Here is an 18,169-nt window from a genome sequence, read left to right on the forward strand (position 1 = left end):
TAGTATTTGTGATTATTTTATACTTATCTATACATATGCAAAAGTCAACACAAATCTTATCAATTTAGAAAATTATTGAACAAAAAAGACTTCTTAGTATTATTAATGATACAAATATTTGTAAATATACATTACAGACAAACATACTTTTTTTGTTCCTTACAACAAATATGAAAGATTAGAAGTAATAAAAAGTATTGATTAAATTATGTATTACTATGCAATTGTATATTTGTAATAAGTGTTATTAAATAAACATGTATTAGCAGACATTATATATTTTCATTATCATTGTTTCGAAGTGTCTGAAGATGAAGTTACTATTTAGGCATATGCAGCAACATTGATTAAAAAGTACTAAAATTAATTATTGTTTTCATATTTTCAGCATTTCTTTAATATCGATGATTCTAGTTCGAATTTCTGGCTCAGTATCTTTCAATAACTCTGGTAATATTTCTTGAATTATTAAAATCATTTTATCAAATTGTTCATCATTTTTAGTAAATCGTAACTTTTTGCCAAGAGATAGAGCTATATTTAAGGCTTCTTTCCTTATTCTAGTGTATGAAATACCTAAAAATATAAAGTTCATATTAATTATTGTTCATGTAATTATATATAAAATATAATTACAATTATAGACATACAATATATTTACCTATACTATGTTTTAATATTTTATTAAACGTGTCACAAATCAAATTTAACGTTCCTCTTTCTTCAACTGACAATTCCGAAATATTTATTGTAAGTAAGGCGAGTTTATCCACAAATAAATTAAGCGCTGATAACATTGATATTTGTATTGTTGTAGGTTGAATAGGAAACATCATATCGTAATGAGTTATAAATTCTATACAATATTTGTCTAATTCAAAGGAGATTAAATAGTGTGAAAAAATTAATTAATAATTCATATTTTTATATTTAATGATTTTCAAATACAATAATGTTAATAACTCACCTTGAGTATCTTTAGATGATGGCCAAGCTTTTCCAAGTATTTCATAAATGGTTTCATATAATTTTATGATTTCATCTCTTTTTATTCTTTCTTCAGACGCTAAAGATTCATCTTCATCTTTTTTTGATAGCTACATGATAATACTTAAAATGTAAAAATTAACCGTATTTATTATTTTTATTGATAGTACATACCATTGATAAAATTTCTTGAACAATTTCATATACTTCTTTAAATTTATCAATATCCAGTTCATGCAGGATTGTTCCAAAAGCACGTAAAGCTTGTCGGCGATATTCTAAAGCTTCTTTCTTACTTTCCCTATGTAATATTTGTATTAGATCCGTAGATAAGTCATTATTTTCTTTGAAAGCTGTCCTATTAGATTATTAAAGATTAGATAACTGTTCTATTAAATACTAAAAATTAATTATAAAATTTTTAAAAGCAAACAACAAATTGAATACATTTAATAAAAAAACATAATTTGAATATGTTTAATAAAAAAAGTATTAATATTTTTACATGCATACTTGCTATTACATGCCAGCGTAGCGAGAGCATTTAACAAACGATCTTTCCCATCCCAAGTTCTCCCGCGTAGTCCATCTGTTAACACCTTTAACAAAGTATTTCTGACAACTGTATCAATGTCGCTACCTAATTTTTGTGCTAACGTATGAACTGCATTAGCTGCTTGCGCTTTCGTATTCCATGATGATGATTCTAATGAAACGCGTAAAATATTTGTTATTGGTTCTATATTTTGTTTGATCCCTGCTTCTGTCCCTGGAGTTATTTCATTCCATAGTTCGGTCCACAAATCGATCATACTTTCATTTTCTATGAAAATACTGTAAATAAATACCATGATATTTACAAATTTAATTTCAAAATTAAGTACGAACCTTGTGTTTTTTGTGCATGCATTGCAAAGAAAGTAAGAGGTATAACGATATTCGAATAATTCTTTAATACCTCCTGATTATAATTATTTATAGCTTGGAATGTTTGTCCAATTGCTAATTTGGTTGAATCATCTAAAATTAAGAATTTAATAAAATTTTATCTTTCCTCTGTGAGTTCTATAAGTTTTATAATCTTTAAAATTATTACATAATGCACACCTTGTTCCATGTACCATGTGTTAAGTGTTTTAAATAACTTTTCAAGACTTGATTCCTTCGCTGATCCAACTATGTGTCCAATAGCGACTGCATTATGTTTTCTAACAATAGAATTACGATCCAATAACCCGTTCATTAGTGCATTTAAAACTTTACCTACATAGATATTAAATTGTAATAATTTTTTAGACATCATTTCTTATACTGAAAAGTCAGAAGTTGAGATATCTTTCTTTTTTTTCTTTACTAACCACTATAAGGTTGTAATTCCTGTTTGAAGTGAGTACTCAAAAGGACGATAAAATGCAAACATGTAATTTTTGTTCCAAAACCGATACTAGATTTTATTAATTCTATCACTTTTGGCATTAATTCCTTCAAAATCTCTGCATCAATGTATTGTATGCACTACATTAAAAGAAAATATTAATAATTTAAAGTGTAGTATTAAAGTTATCTTGGTATATTAAATCACTCACTTTCGTCATTGTTTCAGTAGCATAATGCTCCTTGGCAGCGCCAGCTCTAATAGTATCAATGGCATCTCGTGCTTCTGACATTGTTCCACAGACATTACTCAAATATGATAAATTTGGATTTTCTGATTCGCCAATTGCACTTAAGAGAGCAGGAATTAGTGTAACTAAAGATGGCTTAAGCAAAATACCTGCTCTTAAAACTAATTGAGATACTGTTTGCAAAGATATTGTTCTTACGTTGCTTACAACGTTAACGATTCCGATATTTAATAATACAGGCAAAATTGCTTGTAAAACTTCTTCTCCTTCTTTACCATAGGAAGAATCACAATATCGGACACAAACCTGTATTAATAAGTTAATATAAGAAATAAATAATATATGTTTCATGCATAGGATAAACAAATAACTTCAATATAAAACTTACCCTACTTAATGCTTTAGTCGTACTTATAGCAGCTAATCGAGTACCTTCGTGAATATCATCCATTACTCGAAATAATTTTTTCAACAATTCTGGAGCACATTTTGCCAAATTTAAACGAACATTTATTCTTAGTAAATCTGCAAGTGCATTGCAACAACTAATTCGTACTCTCCATTCATGATTTGTTAAATTTTCAGTTATATCATTCAGAATTTCTTTATGATATTGTTCAACCTATTAAATGTAATTGAGGAATTATTTGAAAAAGATGTATCTGTTAAAATTGAGAAGCTTTTCAAATTATGGACATTTTTCGAAATATGCCCTTTTTCCATTTTTATCATATTTTTATAATTTACAGACCTCCTGTTCCTTATTATACATTACTGCAATATACTTTTATATTGCAGATAATTCTACTGCAGTAATTCATTTAAATGTTAAAAAATTAAAAAGAAACGTTTGTAATTCGAAGTGCTCCAAAATTTTAAATGACAATTGTAGAATAAATAACAATATAGGAGTGTATGTATAAGATATATTCGAAATTATAGACACCTATTGGATTGAAAGAAGTAATCAGATTAAAACAGGTGAAGATCTAAAAAATTTTTCGTTTATATAATTATACAAATATACAAATTTTCGAGATCCAATTTTGAGAAAAATATTTGTAATTTTGGGTACATGCACATTTCTAATTTTAAGTAAAATATTTTTACGTACAGCTTTAGTTGTTGATGGAACGATGGCACGCCAAATACTAGACATGCTATGCTGAATCTTAGGAGTAGGATCAAATTGATATCTATATAAGCGTGGAATTATATTGGGTAAGTATTTATTTAACTCGTCATTTGCAACTTTAGCAATTGCTGCAAATCCAAATGCAGCACCTTTTTTAGATGTCCATACTGCATTATGATTTGCTAGATGCATGAAGTAATATACTAAATCAGGTTTTTGTAATTCTGTAGCCAAAGAACAAATTTCTCTGTACGTCGATAAATTACCACTATAAATGAAATATTATTTATGAAATTAAACTAAATTTAATTGAAAATATAATAATATATCTAAATTTATAAACTTATTTTACTTTGTTGGAGATTTTCCTAATTGACCTTCTTCAAATAATTTTGTATCTGATGTAACTTGTGGTACACTTTTACGTCCTTGTGTAAATTGATGTAATATGCTAGAAACTAGAAGTTCCTTTTGTTGCTGGCTACTATTAATATGTATCAGACTGAGTCCTTTTGCTGCCATATCTTGCACTATATCTGTAATTGAAGTAATACACTTTAATAATTTATTTCTATTCTTTTTTTTCTAAGTAAGAAATATATTGTATAACTTACCACTATCATCTGAAAGAAAATCCATAAATGCATGATGCAATGACGAAAATTTTTCTTTAATACACTCCCTTTCGATATTATATTTTAGAAGTGCTAATAACCACACACAGACGGCCTTATAACAAATATATGTAATAAAAAAAATGAAGGAACTGTAATTTTAAATATAATATCAAATAAATACCTGTCTCAAATTAGGATGCGGATCTTTATACATCCGAAGTAATTCATTCAATGTTTGTATTAATAATTCTGTACTAGTATTACTATAAGGTATTTTATGTTCAGTTGGTAATGTTGTCCAGGCATCTCGTTTTTCTGGAGATGCTTCACCTTGAACACAACAAACCAATGCTTCTCCCATAATCAAGTGGATCTCGATGTCTTTTGTCTAATGAATATAAAAGTAAATTTGAAGTGTACTTTTAAAGTCTACAATTATAATTTTAGATTTACCTCCTTGACAGTTGCAATTATTTTATTCACTATGTATGATGTATGAGGAAAATTCTCTCCTACACACAAATAACCTAACGAAAGTGCAGCTTTTTCTTTAATCTAGAAATATAATTAAATTCATATCATATTCAATATAAACTCAATAAATTTAATAATTATTAAACAACGACAAACCTTAGTGTTTAATTTTACATTATTTAATGTTGAAAATAATATTTCTACAATTGCTTTTTTATTTGTTTCTCCTTCCCCTTCATCAGGTAATGGTAACCCACATGTTTTCCCCAAAATACCAATACTTTGAATTGCAGCGTCCATTAATAAAACCGTATTATTCCGAAGAAAATTGCCTACAGTAATATTTTTGAAATAAAATTAAAAGATAAATTAATATTAATTTATATATATCTAAATATATACATACATATCATTTTTACAACATTAATGTAAAGATCCCAGTTAAAAAGATCATTGTTCATGTCATTTCTTTTAAAAATTAGTCTTCTTTCCATCATAAATGTTAAAGTTAACAATGATCCATGTTGGGCTTCTAAAGAATTTTTATCCATGATGCTCATAATTTCAGAAACTTGAGCTTCAAATTCACTATTAGGAAGTTGAGTAGTTATTATACCATAAATTTTAGCAACCAGTTGTCTTACATCCAACTTTGTAGATATAAGCAAAGTACGAAGCCATGATAACTCATTTTCATAAATTCTTGTTGCAAATTGTGGAACAGAACCAATCACTTCCAATAAAGCTTGTAATGAAGTTTGATCTGCATTATATAATTATTTACATATTAGATATTTTAATGTAATTCTTGATATATTTTTAAGTTTCTAAACAATATTACATGCAATTTTACCTGCAGAAGCATGACTAAAAATTAAAATCATATCAAGGTAATGATTTAATGTCTCTAGTTCATCTTTACATAAATTTTTTAAATAATATGTAATTAATGGCGTATATTCACAAGGCAGTAATGATCCACTGTATTTAGGACTATTAGCACTTCTTGCTAAACACATACGGAGGTAAGTAATTATCTGTAAAAAGAAAACAATCTTTTCTCTGAAAATTCCTATTTGCAACAAATCAATTCTCAACTGAATTAATTACCTCTATAAATACAGTGATACTGTAAGGAAGTACTTTATTTTCTATATTCATTTTTTCATTACCACCAGTTGACATCCTTGCTTGCATCTTTGAATAAATATAAGTAACTAGTTTTTGAAAATCTGGTAAAGAAACTTGATTACATTTTTGCTCATCATGTTCATTCTTGTGCGTAGTGCTATATAAAACTTTTATAGCTTCTGTTTTTATTTCATATTTATCATCTCCAGACGCCAATAATAAAAGGTAACGAGAAGGTATATCGTCAGGAGGAAATACATTAGCAGCATAGTGCATTGCCACAAATCTGTTCTCAAAACATAAATAACATAAATATTATTCTTAGCTATACATATTGCTTAATCAATATTTTATCCATACCTAACATTAGATTTCGGTGATTCAATATACGTAGATAATAATCCATTCATCAAAGATATGTTAACTTCATCATCTTTATTAAGTACAAATGCAGATGTTATTGAAATCAGCGTATCTCTTACTGTTCTTCGTAAATCACCATCGGTCTTAAACAGGAAAAGTTCAACTCAAAAAAGAAACATTCTAGTAATGTAACATATATCTGGAATTTCTACATATTTTAATGCTAATTACATACCGATACAAGTGTATCAAATAAATGACATAACAAGTTTGAGTTTTTATCTATTACTGATGGAATTCTTTGTCCTAATTGTCCAATAACAGTATATGCCATCATTTTATGGTGAATATCTTCACCCTCAAAAATTAATTTTATCATACCATTTAAAATAATTCCTGCTATACGAGATAATGGTGCAAGGCTACACCTTAAAACATATCGATATATATGTCATAAACATATTGAAATTCATATGTTTAAAATTCAAATGAATAACACATCATACTCACTGTTGCACAATATTAGATGTAAATTGCAAAGCCATTGACTTTAACTTTGCATTTGTAGTTTTTCCATCACCTTCTTGCAAGGAATGAAAAACTACCTGTATATTAATTATAATTATATTAAATAGTATAAATTATAGTATAAAATAATGAAACATACCTGAATACATGGTGGTATAATAAAACCGGCTTTAGTAACACGGCAAAGATAATGTAATAATTTTAGACGAATTCGTATTCCTGCAGGCAATCTTTTCATTTCTGGCTTAACTTCTTTTTGAATACCTAAAGTATCAGTACCCAAAAATAATGTATAAAGTGGCGCTGCCAAATGCATCGAAGACCAATCTAATGTGCTGAATATTTTAAAACAATTTCGTATTTAGCATATTACAATATTATAGCTAATACAATATTTATAAAACATTAAAAAATATTTTTTGAACATACTTAACAATTTTTTTCAATTCCAAATCTGCTAGATTAGCAACACTAAATCTAGTATCTGCAGCAGCTACTATCAAATGTATAAGAATATCTGAATCAGGAAAAAATCCTCCAGCTAAGAATTTTACAATTCCTAATTTTGTTTGTTCAAGTTGCTCTGCTGTTGGTGGATTTTCACCAATCACTCGTTTAAATGCATATTCACTTAATCCTAGAGGTACACGAAATCTCGACCAATCAATAACCTGATCTGACTGTTGATTTTGTATTTGTCCTACAGATCTAAAATAATAAATCATACATTATAATCATAAGACTAGCAAAATATAGATTCTTTGATGAATAATCTTACCCATAAGGTAACAATAAGACATCAAGCATAAAATTAAGTAACTGTTTTGATACATATGGCTTGTCTTGCAAACCAAGGAAAGATGTTCGTTTGTCTGGATCAGCAGGAATATTAACATGCCCCAATGCTGGCATAATTATAAGTAATAGACTGAAATATTTCAGAATTTATTATTATAAATTATGTTTATTAATAATAATTTTCATCATTGTAAATTAGGTATTTACAAACCTGTCTTGATGTGATAGAGGTTTTCCTTCAATAGCATTTAATACACTTGGAATTAACTCAGCTTGTTTTTGCACTTTCATTCTAGGATATCCTAATTTTATATATATAATTGTAAAATTCTGTAAACAAATAAAAATAAATAAATTCTTGTCCTATCAGAAATATCTTAAATTGATTATTTGCACTGACAACATACAATTACAAACGAGCTGGCAGCTGGATCTTGATATTGCAGTAAAAGCGTTTCAATTGGCAATTGAACTTGCGGTCTACTCTTTATTCTTTTATTTATATGAATTAATAACTCCATTACTTTCTTTCTGACACCTTCTTGAGCACTAGAAAGTTTCAATAAAACTGGTGGCAAGAATTTACATACTGATGCTTGTAATTGTTCATCAGTATCTGCAGATCCCAAACGGAAAAATACTCGCTCAAGCAAAACTTCCATGAAAAAATAAATTACACATATAACAATTAATTTGTAAATATGAAATTATACCGAATAAATCAGTTGTATAGTATTTTTCATAACATTAAATATCGTTTACTCAAAATAAAACTAAAAATAATTATTCGTTATATGTTTAAGAAATACAATATTTTATTATAAAATAATCATCTTATAAATTTTAAATCATCCAAAAACAATCTGCAATGCTTGAGACTTTATGATAAAAGAAGTAATTGTGTGAATGTTAACATAGAAATTTAGCTGATAAGAGGAAAATAATTCTATGTACATTATTTAACATCAATCATTCAATTAAGATGCGAATATATACGAAAAATGAAGCAAAAAACAGACAGAAAAATTTAAAAAATTGTCTCTTCAGATAAATTTAAATGTAAATTGAAATATGCATAATATAATTATTTTCTACAATTCTACAAAACGGCATAATAATTAACTCGTTTTACAAGTCATGATGCATTTAAAAATATTGTTATCATTAGAAATAATATTTTTATTAAATGAAAAACGGTATAATTAACAATATTATTTGTGTCATCGTCAAAATAAACTATCATCATATAAAATAAATTGATTTTTTTTCCAAATTACTTACTCAGCTCATCCGTAGGGGCTGCCATTTTGAAATAATGTGCAAAAGAGAAAGCGAATGACTGTCAGTGACAAGAAATATTACCGGTCTGTAATTAATCTTATTACAAAAATATTATTTTATTTAAAAATTTATACATTTAAATAATGTGTTTCTTTTCGGTTGCACATCTCTATGGTGCATGTCTCTAAAATTCCCATTTTTTGTATATTTTTTGTAATATTGAGAACAAAATTCGAATAATTTATTGGAAAAGAAGTTTATTAGAACTATTGAAAAATAGTTCATACATTAATAATAAAAATATTTTTAGAAACCTTTTTCTTAAACAATGTATAATTATCTATCACTGTCCATATAGCTATCTTAACCTATTTAACAAAAAAAAAGAAAAGGATATATGTATGTATAATGTATTATCTTTTAATATTTCTTCTTATTTCTTCAAATATCTCTATCGAAATTCTATGATATGCAATGCAATCTACGATTTGAAATGCAATCACAATTCTAATTTGGAATATTTTTCATTTGTGCATAAATAAAAAATATTCCAAATTTCAATTTAGAAATCACATAATACATAAAATTAGTCTTACAGATAAATTTTTATTAAATATATGAAATCAGGTAAATTTATAATAATAAATTCACGTACAACAATATTAATATTTTCTTTTCTAAAAGAAAAATATTTAAAATTTCAATATGAAGTTGTCGTGAATGATTACCCAATCAACGTTTCGAATTTCTACAACCTGTCGTCTGCTTCTTTCGTCCCTTTAACTTAAACCATGTTCTCATTTCGTGACCTTCATAGTTGTCTTTATAAAATAGAGGTCAAATTCGAACGTAGCATATTATTCTTAATAAATATTAACATGTTATATAGTAAATTACATTAAATTACTTTCATAAAGAAATTCGTTTAAATCTGTTTTGCGTTTTATCAGTCTGTGTTATATTGTTTCGTATACATTTGATTTCCTTGCTATTTTTAAATGAAAGTATAATATTTTAGTTTTTAATACGCAGAACAATCAGGTATGGAAAGAAAACATGAAAATTTTAAAAGAAAATGGTAATGTGTTTTTTAAGAGTTTGTACAATTTTCTATTGCATGTTCTAATTGTACAGAGAAAGCTATTAATTGTGATTTTATTTGTCTTAATTAACCCATTGTATACATGTAACGAGTTTTATATATATATATATATAGATACGTATACGTTTAAATTCTAATGGACATAGTTCTGTCATAGTTCTTAATATGTTTGTACATCATTTGTAACTTTTATAAGAAACTTAATTGAAGTAATTAATGATTCAATTTCAATCTCTGTTATAATTTTTTAATATTGTAAAAAAATATGTATTTACTTTACATGTATCTTGAACCATATATGTATTATGTATTTCTGAATAATCAAATAAAATAGGTTTTTAATTATATAATCTTATTTTAATATATAAAACAATAATTTTGTAATTAATATAATTAGATAATTATTTTCACTTATATTTAATGTAAAAATTGATTATAATTTTGATTGTATTAAAAGCAGTATTAATAACAGCTTTTATACTTAAGGTTTTTTTTTTATATTTGTTATAGGTAATACAAATGTGATATTTGTTTAAATAAAAGCAACAATACATAACATTAATGCTGTGATAATACAGAGCTAGTTGAGAAAGGTCTTTAATAACAATTTCAGCTATATGATCTATTTTGAGAATGGGTTTTATACTTGCAATAGGCAATTTTTTTTGTGATGCAACAAGGATATTAATAAGGAAACTTAGGACCATTCTTCAACATCTTTGCAAATGCAGCTATTTAAAATGCCTTTGTTATGTAAGTCTAGATATGATGATAATATGTCATTTTTATCTTTAAAATGATAAGGATATCATTACTAAATTTGATTGCAATTGATAATATACCATTGTAATGTCTTTGTAACATTTATAATATAATCTAATATACCTATGTAACAGTCTAATCAAAGGAGGTATCTTATGTACAGTGTTAAACATGATATATAAAATGATTTATATTTCAGGCTAATATTTTAGTGTTAAAATAATGCTAAACTATTTGGAATAATAATGTCTGTGTTAAATTTATCAGAAAAGTAGTAATAGTAAATAAATAGAAAATAGTGATATAGACAATTGATGTTATATGGTACAAAGTCTACCCTGTTTATATTATTACAAAGAGGTAATCCAAGCATGTAGAATGAGAATGTCTCTGGGCTTTATGCATGTTCATGCAGCATAACTTTGTAATCTAATATCATACTTTTTGCACGCTTGCTAACTGCTTTGTGCTGATAACTTATATTAAGGGAATTGTGGGCTTAGTATTTATTCATGTACCACACTTCACGTGTAAGTACTACTATCCTAAGATTTTCCTCTTAAAAGTACTATAGACATTTTATTAATTCAATACTTATATTTTCTTTGGTAGCTAAATGTTCATAAATATTTATTTTAAATATACTTTTTATTATTTAATTTCTTTTTTCAGAAGTACAGAAAATGTTTATAACTATTTTAAAAAAATGTATTAATGTAAAAACTAAGAGTTGTGCATATCATGAATAATTAAAGAATAATACAAAAAATTGATATTGTATTACAAAATAAGTATTTGTGTGTTTAGGCAGTGGTAGGGAATATGACAGAACACGTGTCAATAACTGAAAGTCACGAATGTGAACAAATAAGAGTTTTAACTCTAAATAATGGAGAACATCTTGATGGTATATTATATAAATTAAAAAAAGGTATGTAAATTCTGTGTTGTTTATTATTTTTTTAGTTTGAGCAATCTCTAAGTTAAAACAATTCTTAACAGGATGGAGAGTAGAATTTCGTTTAGGTGCTTCTCTTCTTGGGAAGACACTTGATCTTTTCATAAATTATCCTTTAGGAGAAAATAAAAAATTTGATAGACATACATATTATCCATTAGAATGGGTTAATGAGACAGCTAATATATGTTTATTTCTGGCTGGTTCATTTCACTATTATCTTATAGATCCTAAGTAAGTTTTATTAAACATAAAAAAGTTATTGTTATAAAAAGATATGTCCATAATTTTAAATATATCAACTTTTTCAGTTCTGAATGTATGAAACCTATTGCTTCTGGGTACCTATTGGTGGATCCAGAACTTAAAATAGGAGAACATGGTGATGATTTACCATTGGATTGTATTCAATGTCAAACTGTTCTTGCAAAATGTTTAGGACCATTTTCTACCTGGGAAGATAAATTATTAGTGGCTAAAAACTCTGGATATAATGTGATTCATTTTACTCCAATTCAAGAATTAGGATTTTCTAAATCATCATATAGTCTTAGTGACCAATTAAAATTAAATCCTTCTTTTAATGATGGTGATAAATTAATAACATATGATGATGTTGAAGGACTGATAAATAAAATACGCAATGAATGGAATGTAAGTGTATATATATATAAAATTTTATATGTAATTTAATTTATTATAATATTCTATAATATCTTCCTAAATGTTATATGTTTCAGATGCTAATCATATGCGATATTGTTTTGAATCATACAGCAAATGAAAGTTCTTTTTTGATATCTCATCCAGAATGTACATACAATTGTTTGAATAGTCCTCATTTACGTCCTGCATATATTTTGGATGCTGCATTGTTTGAATTGACAGTACAAGTCGCAGCTGGAGAATGGGAGTTTAAAGGTATTCCTCCAATAGTTGAAACTGAAGAACACTTAAATGTAAGATAAATTCATTATATTACTATTCAATAACAAGTGCAGTATATTATATACATATGTATATTTATTACTTCTCCATTTTTAGTCAATTCGTCATGCATTACATACATATTTTTTACCGCTTGTAAAAATACATGAATTGTATGTATTGGATATTAATGAAACCATTGCTGAATTTTTGAATTTGGCACGAAATCAAATGCCTCAAGATAACATTGAACCAATATCGGACGATATCAAAATAATAAAAGATCCGAAATTTCATAGATTGAAAGCAACTATAAATATGCAACTTGCTTTGCAGAAATATAATATATATAGGTAAATTATATATCAGAATATTAAAGTTTTACTTTAATAAGATTTGATTTACATAGTTAATACTTATTATATTTTTATTTAAGAGCCGATTGTTTTGACGAAGATACTCGTTTAAAACGTTGTGCTGAAGACTTAAGAAAAAAATTACAGGAACTTAATAATGTAATCATTAACGAAGTACAAAATCATCTGAATGCTGCAGTTGAGAATTCCATTGCCGGTATACGATATTTTAGAGTACAAGCTGATGGACCTAAACTTAAAGAAATAAGTGAAAGAAATCCACTTGTTCCTAGGTACATAACTATCGTAAAAAATTATTATATTTTGATATTATTTATGCATAAATTACCTTCAGGTATTTTACTGATTACGGAGCATCTCAAACATTAACTGAAAGAGAAGCTACAATGTATTCAGACACAAGCTGCTACCTTATGGCTCATAACGGATGGGTAATGAATGGAGATCCTCTAAAAAATTTTGCTGATCCTGATTCTAATGTTTACATCAGAAGAGAACTGATTGCTTGGGGTGATAGTGTAAAATTAAGGTAATGCAACTGCTTTTAAAATATATTATAGTACATGTAGTTGCAATCAATAACATATGTTTTCTACAGGTATGGAAATAAACCAGAAGATTGTCCTTTTTTATGGCAGCATATTACTACTTATGTTGAACAAACGGCTAAAATTTTTGATGGTATTCGCTTAGACAATTGTCATTCAACCCCTATTCCAGTTGCAGAGGTGTATATATTGTTAAAGTATTAAGAAATGAAAATTTATATTATTCGTATTATAATGAATTTTTAATCTTTCTAGTACATGCTTGATGTTGCACGTCGAGTCCGTCCAGATTTGTACGTTGTTGCCGAATTATTTACAAATTCCGATCAAAAAGATAACATATTTGTCAATCGACTTGGTATCACATCTTTGATTCGAGGTATGCAGATTTATTTTAAGTGATGATATTTTATAAAAATATCTATTTAACTATATGAAATATATAATATACTTACAATTAATTATAAATTATTATTAAATCCTGTTAAATCTTTCTCTTTTTCTCAAATTAGAAGCTATGTCTGCATGGGATAGTCATGAAGAAGGTCGATTAGTATACCGATATGGAGGCGAACCAGTCGGTGCATTTTTGCAACCACGTAAACGGCCTTTAGTACCGAGCATAGCACATGCATTGTTCCTAGATTTAACTCATGATAATCCTAGTCCTGTAGAAAAGCGTAGCGTGTTCGATTTACTTCCAAGTGCTGCTCTTGTATCAATGGCTGCATGTGCTAGCGGCAGCAATCATGGATACGATGAATTAGTTCCTCATCATGTAAGTAATAAGGAAAAAATAAATAAAATTGATTTACTAATCTTAGCCAATCCTTACAGATACATGTTGTAGATGAAACAAGACAATATTCATCCTGGACAGATGATGAATCGTTGGTGGATGGAATTAAATTTGTAGGTTTAAAAACTGGTATAATAGCGGCGAAGAAAGCATTAAATGATTTGCATTATACTCTCGGGCAAGAGAAGTTTTCCCAAGTATATTTTCATAATGCGTAGTAGAGGTGTTACCTTTGTACAAATTTTTAAATATTTATTAAAATTATAGGTATTTGTTGACCAAATGGACAGTGATATAGTAGCTGTAACAAGACATTCTCCAACAACTCACGATAGTGTAATTTTAGTTGCTTTTACAGCATTCAAACATCCCGATCCTAATGCAAATGATTTGAGAAGACATGTGAAACCATTGCGAGTGGAAGGTGTAATAGAAGAAATTATTTTTGAGGCATCTTTATCTCATATAGAAACTAAGTAATAAATACGAAAAATCAATAATTATAATTTTTCATAGTCCTTATTGATGTTTTATTGAAATATTGTTTTTAGGAACGGTACATCACGCTTCCACTATCCTGAAAAATATGTACAAGATGAAAATTACATAAATGGTCTCTCAGAATATGTTGTAAACCTTAAAGAACATATACAAATTTGTGATTCAGAAATCTTTGAAAAAGTTGATTCTGGCGACCCTAAAATAACTCAGCTTAATTTTGTAAACTTTCAGCCTGGTTCTATTGTTGCTATTCGGTAATATTTAATTACGTTTTTTATATAATTTTTTCATATAAACTTTATATTATATATACATATTAATATGTTCAATTTCAGTGTATCCCTTCATGCTAATACAAAACCTGCTCTTGCAAAACTTCATAATATTATTTCAATAATAACATCGCAGAAAAGTTCTGACATACGTGTTATTGCCTCTCGTATGGATTTAGTAGATTTAAATAAGGTTTTATATCGATGCGATCAAGAAGAACGTGATGAAACTTCAAATAGATTTGGTGTATATGACATTCCTGGATATGGGCCGCTTGTTTATGCAGGATTACAAGGTAACTTAATAATTTGATATACTTCATATATTATAGTTTTATATTTATTTAAGTAATATACATTGCATTTTTTTCAGGTATAATTTCGTTGTTGGCGGATATTCGTCCTAACAATGATTTGGGTCATCCAATGTGCATTAATCTCAGACAGGGTAATTGGCTAATAGGTATGTACTAGAAAGAAATATTGAAACCAATCCATTTTAATATTAACATGATTATATTTCATTCTATAATTAATGAATCTTAACATCTTTAAACAAATACACAGATTATACTTGGCAACGACTAAAAGAAGATGATGGAACTAAAACTCTTGGAGAATGGCTTGAAGAAGTTACTGAACCATTTAAATTAATACCACGCTATCTCGTTCCTAGTTATTTCGATGTTATAATCGTAAACGTTTATATGATACTTCTTGAACAATGCTATAATCTAATGTCAAGGTACTTAATATTTAAAAATCTTTAAAAGTTTTTATTTTTTTTTTTGTTATAAACATTTACTAATTCATTATAACTCATTAGTTTTGTGAAAGATGGTTCCACTTTCGTAAAAATTCTATCTCTGGTTTCAATTCAAATGGGAGGTATAGTAAAATCAGCTCCATTACCGGATTTGTCTCCAAATGTAGATCCTCCTAAACCAAAGATTAAACAATATAATGGCGAAAGTGAACAAATATGTATGACGTTGTCTGCTGGTTTACCACATTTTACCACAGGATATATGAGAAATTGGGGAAGAGATACGTTCATTGCTTTAAGAGGATTATTAATATTAACAGGAAGACATGCAGAAGCACGATTTATTATTCTCGGTTATGCTGGAACTTTGCGACATGGTCTTATACCAAATTTACTTGATAAAGGAAAAAATGCTAGGTAAAAAATGAATTTCTAATTATTATTGTATAAATGCAAATTTCTAATTATTGTTGTACGTTTTGAATAATTATGTATTTTAGATATAACTGTCGAGATGCTTTGTGGTGGTGGTTGTATACAATTCAATGTTACATACAAGAAATACCAAATGGTTTAAAAATTTTAACAGACAAAGTTTCGAGACTATTTCCAACTGATGATTCTCCCGCATTACCTGCAGGACAAGTAGTACGTGAAAAATATTCTTTGTTAATAAATTACATATATTAACATATTTACATATGGTATATATTACAAAAAAAATTCCAGGATCAGCCGTTGCACGATGTTATTCAAGAAACTCTTATGGTACATTTCCAAGGACTTTGTTTTAGAGAAAGAAATGCTGGAAAACAAATTGATGAACATATGACAGATCGTGGTTTTAATAACCAAATTGGAGTACACCCAGAAACAGGATTCATATTTGGTGGAAATGACGCAAATTGTGGCACTTGGATGGATAAAATGGGTTCTTCTGAAAAAGCTGGTAACAAAGGAAAACCAGCTACTCCAAGGGATGGTTCAGCTGTAGAGATAGTGGGACTAAGCAAGAGTATTCTCAGCTTTTTGGCTGAATTATATAAGCAAAATCTTTTTCCTTATGGCAGTGTGCAAAGAAAAAATCGTGATGGTAAGAAATAAATTTCATTTACATTTTTCTATTTATTTCCAATCTTTGTTCGTTACAATGTTTATTGTAGGCTCTGTTATAACATGGAGCTATAAACAATGGGCAGATAAAATTTCATTGAATTTTGAAAAATATTTTTACGTCAACGAAGTATCATCAGAAGGAGAATTAAAACCAGAGCTTATTCACCGCCGTGGAATTTTCAAAGATAGTCATGGAGCAACACAAGCATGGGCTGATTATCAATTACGACCTAATTTCCCAATCGCAATGGTTGTCGTAAGTATATTTTTATAATTTATTTATTTTTGAAATGTATGCGCATGAATTGAAATTAAAATAAAATAATATTAAAATACCATTATTTTAAAAGGCTCCAGAGTTATTTAATCCGGAACATGCGTGGACAGCATTAAAAAAGACAGAAGAAATTTTATTAGGACCACTTGGAATGAAAACATTAGATCCTGCTGATTGGGCATATAATGGATATTACGATAATTCTAATGATAGTGGAGATACTAAATTAGCACATGGTTGGAATTATCATCAGGGGCCTGTAAGCAATACTTCTTAGTACATTAATTTAATATAAAATACTCTAGTGCAAAACTAACATAATTTCATGGCATCAAATAGGAATGGGTTTGGCCCATTGGTTATTTCCTTCGCGCTCGACTATATTTCGCTCCATTAGTTGGAGGAAAGGAAGAATTACGTCGCACGGTCGAATCAACTGAATCTATCATTTCTCGACATTTCATAGAAGTATCTACAAATCACTGGAGAGGTCTTCCTGAACTTACCAACAAAGACGGAGAATATTGCAAAGATAGTTGCAGAACACAAGCTTGGAGTGCTGCTTCTATATTAGAAGTTTGTATATATGTTATTAATCGTATATATGTTATTTAAAAGTATAATACTGATGATCTAATTGATTGCTATTATATATTTCATTTCAGGTTCTTTACGACTTGGATAAAATTAAACGGGAATTACGATCTGAGGAGAATGAAAGAACGAATTGATATAATTTTGCGTGTGTTCACCACCGCCAATTACACTTAGAACATTTGCGACTAGAAAAAGAACGTAGCATTAGAAATAAAGATCACAATGATA

The 18,169-nt window shown here is 27.7% G+C and overlaps 2 protein-coding genes across 2 annotated transcripts; one reads left to right on the forward strand and one right to left on the reverse strand.

Annotated features, from left to right (window-relative positions):
• Positions 1–195: 195 nt before the first annotated feature.
• On the reverse strand, positions 196–9,097 carry LOC122527392 (proteasome adapter and scaffold protein ECM29). Its single transcript, XM_043651550.1, has 28 exons — positions 8,940–9,097; positions 8,066–8,313; positions 7,870–7,988; positions 7,639–7,788; positions 7,290–7,568; positions 7,000–7,195; positions 6,843–6,937; positions 6,568–6,760; positions 6,330–6,475; positions 5,949–6,255; positions 5,692–5,875; positions 5,245–5,601; positions 4,995–5,170; positions 4,818–4,919; positions 4,546–4,752; positions 4,362–4,476; positions 4,100–4,283; positions 3,727–4,015; positions 3,001–3,234; positions 2,574–2,918; positions 2,346–2,502; positions 2,095–2,250; positions 1,876–2,007; positions 1,501–1,810; positions 1,162–1,345; positions 968–1,097; positions 662–871; positions 196–576 (listed from the first exon to the last, which is right to left on the reverse strand). Exons 1-28 carry the CDS (start codon positions 8,962–8,964, stop codon positions 377–379), a joined length of 5,430 nt encoding a protein of 1,809 aa, XP_043507485.1. The 5' UTR covers positions 8,965–9,097; the 3' UTR covers positions 196–376.
• Positions 9,098–9,669: 572 nt separating this feature from the next.
• On the forward strand, positions 9,670–18,129 carry LOC122527393 (glycogen debranching enzyme). Its single transcript, XM_043651551.1, has 25 exons — positions 9,670–9,980; positions 10,552–10,794; positions 11,611–11,734; positions 11,806–11,995; positions 12,073–12,415; positions 12,502–12,720; positions 12,806–13,041; positions 13,125–13,337; positions 13,400–13,594; positions 13,664–13,793; positions 13,869–13,992; positions 14,126–14,391; positions 14,451–14,609; positions 14,680–14,888; positions 14,964–15,167; positions 15,249–15,481; positions 15,559–15,648; positions 15,753–15,930; positions 16,012–16,368; positions 16,452–16,599; positions 16,681–17,044; positions 17,115–17,323; positions 17,418–17,603; positions 17,684–17,920; positions 18,010–18,129. Exons 2-25 carry the CDS (start codon positions 10,675–10,677, stop codon positions 18,073–18,075), a joined length of 4,800 nt encoding a protein of 1,599 aa, XP_043507486.1. The 5' UTR covers positions 9,670–9,980; positions 10,552–10,674; the 3' UTR covers positions 18,076–18,129.
• The last annotated feature ends 40 nt before the right edge of the window (positions 18,130–18,169 follow it).

Source organism: Frieseomelitta varia, unplaced genomic scaffold (genome assembly GCF_011392965.1).
Source record: "Frieseomelitta varia isolate USP_RPSP 00005682 unplaced genomic scaffold, Fvar_1.2 scaffold_217, whole genome shotgun sequence".
Lineage (NCBI taxonomy): Eukaryota > Metazoa > Arthropoda > Insecta > Hymenoptera > Apidae > Frieseomelitta > Frieseomelitta varia.

What these genes read in the sequence shown, in the direction of transcription:
- LOC122527392 (XM_043651550.1), bottom strand. Translation starts at nt 8,964, where the DNA reads ATGGCAGCCCCTACGGATGAGCTGA. An exon ending in TTTTAGTCATGCTTCTGCAG is followed by an intron (nt 5,602 to 5,691) that starts GTAAAATTGCAT and finishes TATATAATGCAG; the next exon opens with ATCAAACTTCATTACAAGCT. An exon ending in GGAATTACAACCTTATAGTG is followed by an intron (nt 2,251 to 2,345) that starts GTTAGTAAAGAA and finishes ATATCTATGTAG; the next exon opens with GTAAAGTTTTAAATGCACTA.
- LOC122527393 (XM_043651551.1), top strand. Translation starts at nt 10,675, where the DNA reads ATGGGTTTTATACTTGCAATAGGCAATTTTTTTTGTGATGCAACAAGG. An exon ending in TGTTTATGCAGGATTACAAG is followed by an intron (nt 15,482 to 15,558) that starts GTAACTTAATAA and finishes CATTTTTTTCAG; the next exon opens with GTATAATTTCGTTGTTGGCG. An exon ending in TGCTATAATCTAATGTCAAG is followed by an intron (nt 15,931 to 16,011) that starts GTACTTAATATT and finishes ATAACTCATTAG; the next exon opens with TTTTGTGAAAGATGGTTCCA.